Here is an 11370-nt window from a genome sequence, read left to right on the forward strand (position 1 = left end):
ACCCTGAAGTGCCTGCTCCCCTCCCCTCGTCCATCAGCCCTCACCATGCATGAGAGCATGTCTGTATGACTAACCGTTGGATGTGCATGACGCCGCTGCTGCTGCTGCTGGGTTTGAAGCACACTTACACACTTTCCTCCTCCTTTACCTGAATGCAGCCCATCAGCCAATCAGATTTAGGGTCTGAAGTTCACCTTAGACGAGGGTGTGGTCTACACGAGTAAATGAGCTGCAGCTGAAACGGATTCAATACTATGTAAGACGTTTAGTCTGTGGCTCCGCCCCCTCCATCCAGTCTCTACTGTCCAGGACGTCAGTGAGGTCAGGATGTTGAATGATCTCCACACCACCTCATCTCAAAAGTACTGGATGGAGCACCATCACCATCATTCCAGAGCACACAGTTCCTCCACTGCTCCACAACTCAATGCTGCTGGGGGGCTTTATACCCCTCTACTAGCCCACGCCTGGCATTAGGCAGCATGGTGCCAATAGGTTCTTCATTATTATCCCCTCCAGAGAGTCCTATTATATTGGCAGTACTTCTCTACAGGGACTAGACAAGCTGTGTGTGTGTGTGTGTCAGAAATGAGTGCATGAGGCCGAATGCATTCATAAGAAAGGTTGTCCACAAACATTTGGACATATAGTGTATGCTTTCATAGCTCTAAGGTGGCACGACTGTCTAACCGCCTGCTTGTCAAAGAGATGGAAGCTCATAAAGCCTCCCACATGTGATAAGTGTGTGTGTGAGGGGGCTCTAATCTACAGATGGGCATACACAGTAAACAAATTGAGGGGGAGGAGCCACAGACGAAACATCTGACACCATATCAGTTAGCTTTAGCTTTAGCTAAAGGACTGGCTGATGGACCAGATCCATGGTCAGGGGGAAGTGTGCAGTTCTGAAGAACTTTTGGGCTTTCATAGGCTTCTACTGACCCCAGGGCCCAGTGTTTGCATGGCCTGCAGTGCTTTCTGCTTGCTATAACACCAGCTGCCTGGACCCCCCGGACCTCTTACCAAGGCACTGCTGAGGAAGTGTGCCTGTATGTGTGCTGTTGGCATCAGTGACGTTGGGAGTGTCTGAGTGTGTCTCGATTGTCAGTGAATCTGCAGACGTCGTTGTGCCACGGAGGTCTATAGAGCTGGTCCTCATGGCTGGTGTCCGGTTTATGGGTTTTACAAGACATGCATGGTCCAAGGCTAATACTAGCCTTCTCCTATTGGGTGCATTACACACTGGTTTTCTTTTCCTGGTCCTGGAGTCCCTTCAGGTCAGGCGGTCTCAGGACAGGAACTGAGAACCATTAGCATTTAATGGCTTGAACTACTAAGGAATGCACAGATCGGCCATAGCATTAGCAAACACTGAGTATCTTCTAAATATCTGGGTCAGAACATCTCCAGAACGTCAGGCATGTCCTGAGGGTTTTTTCCTGCTATTCAGTGGTCAGTACCTACCAAAAGTGCTCCAAGAAAGGACAACCAGTGAACCAGCAACAGGGTCATTGGCACCTCCTCGCGACTCACGAGACTTAGGACAAAGGATCCTGGCGTCTGACACCACAGGACGCCCTCAGAGGCGGATCTGTTGTGGCACCACAAAGGGAACCTACGCAGGTGGTTCTAATGTTATGGCTGATGGGTGTGTGTCATGGCAGTGATTAGAAAGCTGTGGCTTCTTTCTGAGGGGCTTTTGTGGCGAGCCTCGTTTCCCACGGTGTTGTGGAGTAATGTGTGGAGCGCTTTTGTACATTGTGTAACTCACCACACATCCTGTTGGGCGCAGGTCCAGCGACGTGGGCAATGGCCACCTCCAAGCCGGACATCATGATCGTCCTCCTGAGCAAGCTGATCGAGGAAGGAGACGGGTTCTACAAGGTCAGATCCTCTCCTCTGATGCTGTGACCGGTGTGTTTATTGTAGTGCTGGGCAGTGAGGATCATTGTTATGTGGTAGGGCGAGAGTTCAGGTCACTACATTAAATGAGCTGTTCAAACTCTTTGATTCTTTGGTTTTGTGAATAGTGAAACTAAGAAAACTGCAAACCTGAATTATCACACATTACTTCCCTCAGACTGCTCGTTTTTTTAAAGCAACATTATGCAGCAATACTACCTTAAAACAGCACCCAGCCCACCCATTCTCCCTATTAGCATAATCCTGAAGCTCATATGCTCATAGGAAAAGATGCTACATAGTACTATTACCACTTTGCCACTTTACTATATTAATATCATTTATATACATATACATATTTTACATCATTTTTGTTTCTCTCTTTGTTAAATTGTATTTAGATGGTTTATTTTATAGTGTTTATTTTTATTTTGTAGTTTTTATTTTATAGTTTTTTATTTAATAGTGTTTATTTTTATTCTATAGTGTTTATTTATATTTTATAGTGTTTATTTATATTTTTTTGTTTTTTATTTGATAGTGTTTTTTAATTTTATAGTTTTTCTATTTTATATAGTTTTTTATTTTATAGTTTTATTTTTATTTTATAGTGCTTATTTTGATTTTATAGAATTTTTGATTTTATAGTTTTTTATATTTTATTTTAAATTTATATATTTTTTTAATTATATTTTTTTAATTGATAGTTTTTATAGTGTTTTTTTTTTTTTTTTTTTTTTTTTGAGATTCCCATCAGCTCAAAGCCCCCCAGAACTCCAGCCCAAATTTCTCGAGTTCTCCTTCGCTAAGCATTGCTTTAGGCAGTTATGTGCCCGTACTGACATCATCACGCGTCCCCACACATGATCAGCCTATCGGGGCTGAAAGAGTGCGCTTTGCTGATCTAACGGCTGTATGTGTCCTGAATGCTCTGTGCTCTGACAGAAGGGGAAAGTGAAAGAGGCGGCTCAGCGGTATCAGTATGCCCTGAAGAAGTTTCCCCGAGAGGGCTTCACAGAGGACCTCAAAACCTTCAGAGAGCTCAAAGTCTCCCTGCTGCTCAACCTGTCCCGCTGCCGCAGGAAAATGAACGTTAGTATCTCCATCTGCCTTTATCTCTCTCTCTCTCTCTCTCTCTCTCTCTCGGTCTCTCTCACTCTCTCTCTCTCTGCTCTTCAGCTCTGTCTCTTTGCTCTTGTGGAGTTGCCTGTAATCTCTGGGGTCTCTGTCACTGTTTCCATGTACGGGCAAGAAGTTTTTTTAGGCTCTGGTGCGCACCAAACAAGCGGGCCGAGACCACCTGAGCAGGTTTCTATGAGCCCTAAGACATCTACACAAACCAAACACAGAGTTGGGCACGGGGTCATGGGGTCACTCCTGCCTGCAAAATCTAGTACCAACCCTGCCCGCTCACTCCACCAACGTCACACTGTCCATATGACGCTGCCTGGCGCTCTAGCTGAGCGGGGCTGTGTCCCAAACCACACACTACACACTAATACACACAGTGTTTCAGAAACGTTATCAGAATCATGGGTCCCCTTTTTCACCCTAATTTTGGACTGATTGCACATGCAAAGCAGACCAGGACTAAAGTCCAACACAGTCTCAGCACCAACCACACTCAAAAACAAGTGCGTATCTTGTATATTTAAGTACTTCCTGCCTTTTATCTACACTACCTGCTTAAAAAGTAGCTAATGTTAGAAAATAGCATGCAATTGGGACGCACCCACATACCTGAGTTTGCAAAAATGCCGGAAAACAATGCAAGTGCAGCAGAAACCAGGATGGCAGAAGAATGATATATGTTGGCATAGCAACGCTTCATCATTTCCTGTTATGGATGAGTGGATAAGTACGCCAATATTTTGTGTACTAACCTGTCAAACACACGCTATTAAGATTAGTATAGAGTCTACATAGTTCGTATACCTTATAGTTTATTGTAGTGTAGTAGTGCGCAATTGGGACACAGCCCTTGTTCGGCCAAAAAGACACAGTGGTTTGAGCTCTTCCCCTACTGGACAGCCTATCTTGGTCCGGACCACGAGAACACCCCAGCAGGCCTGCAGCCACGACTGGACGCCCTGATTTGGTCTGCTAGACGGTCTGGTTCAGTACCAGCAGACCCCGGATGAGAACAGATTACCATGAACAGGACAGTGGTTTTGGGGAACTCCATGTGGGTGGGTATACTGAATGCTTTCCAAGGGCTCTGGGCGTGGCTCAGCCAATCAGGGTTTAGCACCAGAACTATCCATTTCATTTCACTGCGCATTTTAAATCCCATCGACTGATTCGAGGCTGTCCAGATAAGCATCATCACTTCCCATCCCTCTCACCCTCGGTTTGCTTTGGTTTGTCAGTTCATGACTTGTTTTTCAGGTCTGAGTTTAGACCCGAGTCTGACGTTGAGTCTAACCTGAGACTGTGTAGTTAGTAGTGTTTAAGAAATCTTACTTTGTCCAGCTGTCCCCGTAGAGCTTATACCTGTGTGTGTGTATCCTGTCTCTTATATGAGTGTGTGTGTGTGAGTGTGGGACATTTCCACATTTGTATGTTGAGTCATTGCTGTACAGTTATTTATGAATGTTTGGACGCGCCCAGTCAGACCCACGAGTTCCTCTGTGGAGAACAAACGGCTTCTGTTTATGAGCCTGAACATTTTACATAAAGTATAAAAATATAGAATGTCCAAACGTTACAGCTCAATTTTTATGTTTTAGTTAGTTTTTTTTTCAGTAACTTAGTAAATAATATCTAGATAAGTGTTGCAGTTTAACCGGGGGTGCCCAAACTTTTGCATAAGACTGTATTTTCACATTTGTGTGTTTAAAATGTGTCTGATTAATGTGTTATTTCTGTAATCATGCACACAAATTACACAGTGTGTGTGTGTGTGTGTGTGTGTCAAGGGTGTACAAGTGCAAGGTGGCGATTCAACTGCATCAGTTTTTGGATTAGCTAGAATTAACTGCAATCAGTTACACTTATATTCAGTACAGTATGCCTAGAAAATACTTATATATATATATATATATATATATATTTTGTCAATAAATTAACATATAAATAAACATTTACATTATTCTATATATATCTATTTACATTATTCTATTATATAATAATAATAATAATAATAATAATACAACTTTAATATATATTTCTTTGTGAATTTTAGTATAAAATTCCTATTGACCCAATGAACATTCAACTTTAAATCAATACTGAAATCATTACACGTCCACACATTTTTAAGAAGAAGAAAAAAAATTAAGTTGAATTAAAATGTAAATATTTATTTCAAGTATTTGCTGTTTTATTTATTTATTCAGGTAATATAGCTTGTTATATTGGTCTAATAGTTAAATAAACATTAATAAACGATGCTGTTTAATTCTTTACAATTTAATTAACATAATTTACATAATCTGAAATCTTTTTTTCAAATGTAGACACTTTTCATTGTAACTTTTTAAAAAGATTAATGTGTTTAATTTTCATAAACTGTGTAACTTTATTATTCTAAACTATTAGGAATTTTATTTGTTCGCAAGAAAATAATTCATCTTTATGAATAACCTTAGTTTTCTACACCTTCTCTTTGAAGTAGTATTTATTTTTATTTATAAATTATGTTTATAATGTATTATATTTATATTTAAGCCAAATGAAACACAAATGGACCAATAGAAAAGCTCCCAAATTCTGACCATTTATTTTATTATATAAAATAATGTATCTACCTATGTAATATAGTATACAATCATTTATTATACATAAATATATTTATTATTTTATATTATTATTAATCATTATTTTTTATTTGAGCTGTCTTAGCGGTGGTCTAAGCGTTCACCATATAATCAATAGATTGAGGGCTTTGCTGGTCGTCTTTTTAACAACTAAATTTTTTTTTTTAGCTTCCATTGTTAATTAAAATAAAGCATTGATGGATCAACAGCGGTTTCATTTGATTCATTTTTACATTCAGTGTATTTCTAATAACACCAAAATAATTGATTTACAATTATATTTGAATATTAACACTTAGTGATGCATTGAATTGTTAAAGAGTCATAACTGAATCATTGTGTCAAAGATTTGAGTGTGTGTGTGTGTGTGTGTGTGTGTGAGAGAGACTGGCTCCATGTTCCTCCATGTATGGCTCTGTGTATGACTGTTGGCCCTGTTGTTGCTTGCAGGACTTTGGCATGGCGGAGGAGTTTGCCTCCAGGGCTCTAGAGTTGAAACCCAAATCCTATGAGGCCTATTACGCACGAGCCCGCGCCAAGCGCAGCAGCAGGTAACCGTAGCAACCAACAGGCAGGGCGGCGGGGCCTTAAAAAAAAATGACCACTATATCCACATGTCTGCTTTTGGTAATGGGGTGAAGGCATACAGAGAGCTGTCCCCTTAGTCTCAACAGAGTTTCCTGTAAGGATAAGGTTCACTCTTAGGCTCATTTTCATACATCCACTTATTTTATGTTGTTATTTTCCCTTGCAGACTTTTCATCGACCACATCTGGTTCTTTTACTTTATCAGACTTTCTTTTTCTGCCTACAGTTCCACATTATTTTGATTAGTAGCACACACAGAAAACTCCCTGCTGCAGTTGTTTTGTTTGGCTGCTGTTCTGATCGGGAGATTTAGTGTTTTGTCTGCGGGTTTGAAAACGCACTCAGCTCCTAATCATTCTTACACAAGTATCCTCCAACTAAGTGCCTTGTTAGTTTGTTGTTATTGATCCCCAAGGCCCATATAACACACTTCTCTCTCCTTTGTAGGCAATTCCACGCAGCCCTGGAGGACCTGAGTGAAGCCATGCGCCTCTGCCCCAACAACCGCGAGATCCAGCGCCTGCTGCAACGCGTGGAGGAGGAATGTCGCCAGGTCGCTCAGCAACAGGAGCTGGATCCACCCCCTTCTCCACCTCCCCACGAAAGAGACCCACCGATGGCCCCACCTCCCCCGCTGGAGCCCCGCCTCTCAGACATGGAGCCCGTGCAGGACCTGTTCGAGGAGGACGAGGATTACCTGGAGCGAGATTTGGACGGTTTGCCACTAGGCGTCCCAGCTGAGCCTCACTCCAGTCCGTCAGGCTTGCCTGTGATTCAGAACGTCATGCCCCCATCCCCCAGCCACCGGGACTCCCCCTACCTCTCTGGACCTCCTTCGATTGGCCAGGCTTTCGATCTCCGCCCCACTCCGCCTTCTATGTCCTCCCCAACCCGCCAAGGCTATCAGTCCACCTCTCCTTCCCTCTCTCCCACCCACCAAAGCTCTCATTATCGCCCGAGCCCGCCTCATACATCCCCAGCGCATCAAGCCTCCTCCTCCTCCTCCTCTTCCTCTTACCACTTCAGCCCTCCTCCATCACCTCTGCGTCGCGGTGGGCCGCAGTACCGCTCCAGCCCCATCTCCACCTCCGAAAACATGGGCCTCTACCGGCCCCAGTCAGCCTCTGCCGCTTCCTCGGGTCGCTACCAGCAGGATCAGCAGCTTTCAGGACGTCCCAAATCCCCTCTCTCCAAAATGAGCAGCCAGCGCTCCTTCCAGACAGCCCAGCTTCCAGCTCAGCAGCCGCAGGGCCAGTGGCTGCAGCCAGCCAAGGCCCAGATTGTCCGCACCAACCAGCCAAGCGCATCGGTACACTCTAGCGTCGTGCTGGGCAGCAGCGCTTACAGTCAGATGGCCCATTCCATGAGTGCCCGCTGTCCTGGAGACATGGACGAGCTTGGGGAAGTCGGCAGCTACCCTGCTTCGCTGCAGGGGGCGCTGTATCCACGAGCGCTCAGCATGGATCCCGGGGCAATGGAAGAAGAGCTTCTTCAAAGGCCATCGTCTGCGTACCGGCCCAGTGCTCCAGGCCTCCGCTATGGTCAGACTCCCCAGATCAGTCGCAGCCAGTCCGCCGCCTATTACCCCATCTCCCCTCATGAACTTGAGCGGCAGGCACAGCTGGGATCACCCGAAAACCCTCATGCAATGAGACGTCCAGTTAGTGCCACCAGTGCTGAACCCAAACCGCACCTGCCCACTCCACGCCCGCTGATCCACTCGCAGAGCGTGGGTCTGCGCTTTTCACCCTCTAGCAGCAGCCTGGGCCTGCCCGTGGGATCCTCTGCTAACCTTGGCCCAGGTTTCAGGGCTTCGGCATCAGCGCAGCAAATGGAGATCCCACTGAAGCTGGCCTACGAGGGTGGCTACTGCGATGCCCCGTCACCCGTTTCCCCACCCAGCATGGCGGGGGGAGGCACGTACCCTGGCGAAAGTGTGCGATCACGATCCACCCCCTTCATGGGCATCATTGACAAGACAGCGCGGACACAGCAGTACCTGCAGCAGACTCAGCAGCCGCCTCCATCGATGGCCCCCTCTTCGTCCTCCTCCCGCGCTTGGGCCGTCTCGTCCCTGGACACAGTGGTTAGCAGTCCAGCCACATCGCCTGGCAACACAGGCTACGGGCAACAGGGCCACATCGCCTACTACAACCGCACCAACAACGCCCACAACGGGCACCTGGCCGAGGACGACTACTACATGGCTCGGGACAGGGCCGACAACATGGGACGCGTCAGTCAGGCCCCCACCTACCCAGATGTTAAAGTGGCCCGGACGCTGCCGGTCGCCCAGGCCTACCAGGACAGCGAGTATAGGCAGGTGGGCCGTGGCGAGCGCCAGGGTCCGACCTCCCCGATCAAACCAAAGAGGCCCTTTGTTGAGTCCAATGTGTGAGGCCATTGGGGACAGTGCGTTAATGTGTACTAGGACATTAATGAAGAACCTGACTTACGAGCACTATGTGGAGCTGGATTCGTTTTACCGGAGAAAGTCGTGGAGGAGCGTTTTTGGGATTTGACGGGTCGACTGATGATTGAACAGGACTACGATTGGAGCTCCACCCCAGGTGAAACTAGTCCAGCTCCAATATCTAGGCCAATATATAGGCTCTCGTCCTATCAAAGCCTGTCATTGATTTCCCTCATTTCTGTGGTGTAACCATAGCCTAAAGCAGAACATTTGGACCTTTAAGAGTGTCAGGGAAGGTGAACATCGTCCAAGAATGCCGCAAATCTGTTCTGGAACTGGTTCTGGGACATGCAGGACTCCTCGGGTGGTTGGACTGGCCTGCTGTAACTGCTGCACACCGACTAGACATGCATGGATACCACTACTAGTATCGAAGGAGGCCAGTGTCTTGGGACCTCCAGCGCTGGGCTAGAGTGCGGGGTCTCGACAGCTTCAACGACCTGGACCACACCAAGGCTCAGTCAGAAATGGCTCCCTACTGACTGCTCATAGTCCACTACAGCATTTCCTCAGTATGCAGAACACTGTACGTCCAGTAGGAGACACAGGCGAAAGCTCTCACTTGAATTCTGTACTTTGAGTCCACTTGATCAGAACATGGGCATGTGTGCAATTGTTGCAGTGTGAATAAGGGAACAGCGGCCCAACTGCTGAACTTCGGAACGGCGCTAGCCACAGACGTTACAGCCCAAACTGGAAGAAATGTAAACCAAAGGTGTTTAGCTAGAACGGTTGTTGGTAATCTGTGGGAAATGTTCATGTCAGAGGGTCCGAGGGGCTGAGATCGGTTCTGAGAACCAAAAAAAAAAAAAAGAATGCACTTCAAGATGGCGGCAGAGGTCCCTTAAGGTGTGGAGGGCGAATCCCGGAGCCAGGGCTGTTCTGGTACTGCGGGATGCAGATCTTCACTGTCGTGCAAAAACCTCGTCTATATTATTAGCCTTTTTCAGTTTTTGCCATAATTTGAATCCGTTCATGATGAACGGACCAATAGAAATGCTCCAAAAAGACCTGGGGTACAATCTTTTTCCGTCTCCTGTAAAGTTCCTGTAAAGTTCCTGTAAAGACTTTTTGGAGACGTGAGGTTTTTGTGTGACAGTGACCATAGCTTGCGCTGCACCTGGACGGTTGACCATGCAATTGTAATCAAGGGAGTCATTCCAGACTGAGCCGAGGTGTTAGCCGGCCTGCTGGCTGATCTGAAGCCACTGGTGTGAGGAGCGTGGTGTGGCCTCTTCTGTAGATATGGCTGTAAAAGGTCGTCCCTTGCAGATCTGTACATAGCTGAAGAAAAAACAAAAAACTGTAATATTTATCATTTTAAGTTATGTTTGTACAAAAAAACTAAAGATATACATACTTTATTTTGCTTTTTGCCGCTCTGGTGGTGATTTTAGGTCTGCTTCTTGCTCCTGATTGGTCAGTAATGTGAATTATTTCTCTATTTTATATTTTTTTGCTTTATGGGCTTTATTTTTTTGAACACAACAATTTCAGCTTTGATAAACATGGAAATGCTGTGACTTAGGAACTCGTTTGGACCTCTTCTGCACAGAGGGTCTTCAACATTCAGGACATTCATCTGGTCACTCTGGACACAGTGATTCTCATCTCAGAAGGTTCACGTCGGGACGACGGCGATGGCTCACTCCTTTTTTATTGGCCCCGCCCCCTTTCTTATTGACTTATTTCTTATGATCTTCTTTCCTATGGGTTCACCAACAGCTTTGACCCACCCTGAGGGAGGAGCCTCTCGGACATTGCAGATTTTCCAGATGTTTCCGGTCCACAGTGACTTTAGACTCCAGCGATCAGTCGATCGCCAGAACTGGAGCTCCGATCAGACTTAGCCAATCACATTTTAAACTGCTGTGGGGAAAAAGGAGGGAGGGGGGCGTCGTTGAGTCCAGCTTGTTTCTTTTTTGTATGGCTGACCTGTAAATGACTGTACATACTGTGCTTAATTAGAGTGCATGCTCTTTTGCTGATACACACTTGGAAGTGCGTGCGTGTGTGTGTGTATGTGTGTGTGTGTATGTAAGGGTGGTATGACTTGTCAATAGCCTATATAGAGCGGGAAAAGGACTGAGGCACAATCTGTTTTCCGTTTTTTTGTTTTTCTCTCACTTTCGGACGGATGTAACACCGGTCTGCTTGTTTTTTATTGTTTTCTTTTACTTTTTTCTTTTCTTTTTATTTTTGGATTCTGGTTTGTTTCATCTGAAGCTTGCTGAGAGCCGAACACTCTGGAGAATAGTCGGAGTTTTATGGAGAGCAAAGCAAACATGAATGCCTTTTTATCCTGTTGAAAATGATTGTAAACTGTACAATCAACTGTGAGTGAGTGTGTGTGTGTGTGTGTGTGTGTGTGTGTGTGGAGAAAATCATGTACGAGTTCCAAAAACCATTACAGTACAAAGAAACTCCAGCTGAAATGACGTTTGGCTGTGCGAGTCTTGATTTCCCTGTGTTCCAGATTCACCCACTCAGAACCGACTCACGGGCATTAGAAAACTCAGGCTGGTCAAGCTGGTCAACCAAGTTAGCTCTTGACCAGCATAGAGTGTTTTTGTGAGTTTGATGGATTAGCTGGTCTGCAAGCATGTCTAACCTGACCAAGATAATCAACCAGCTTGACCAAGCTGGTCA

General features: G+C 45.6%; 1 protein-coding gene across 3 annotated transcripts in view; it reads left to right on the forward strand.

Annotated features, from left to right (window-relative positions):
• Positions 1–11156, forward strand: part of tanc2a (tetratricopeptide repeat, ankyrin repeat and coiled-coil containing 2a) — a 160363-nt gene extending 149207 nt beyond the window's left edge. For all 3 annotated transcript variants that reach the window (XM_072675189.1, XM_072675190.1, XM_072675192.1), the window contains 4 exons: positions 1793–1884; positions 2848–2994; positions 6111–6211; positions 6696–11156. In XM_072675189.1, the coding sequence (XP_072531290.1) occupies positions 1793–1884; positions 2848–2994; positions 6111–6211; positions 6696–8646 (2291 nt within the window). In that variant the 3' untranslated portion in view covers positions 8647–11156. The remainder of the gene's footprint in view (positions 1–1792; positions 1885–2847; positions 2995–6110; positions 6212–6695) is intronic.
• Positions 11157–11370: the final 214 nt, after the last annotated feature.

This window comes from Salminus brasiliensis, chromosome 3 (genome assembly GCF_030463535.1).
Source record: "Salminus brasiliensis chromosome 3, fSalBra1.hap2, whole genome shotgun sequence".
NCBI lineage: Eukaryota > Metazoa > Chordata > Actinopteri > Characiformes > Bryconidae > Salminus > Salminus brasiliensis.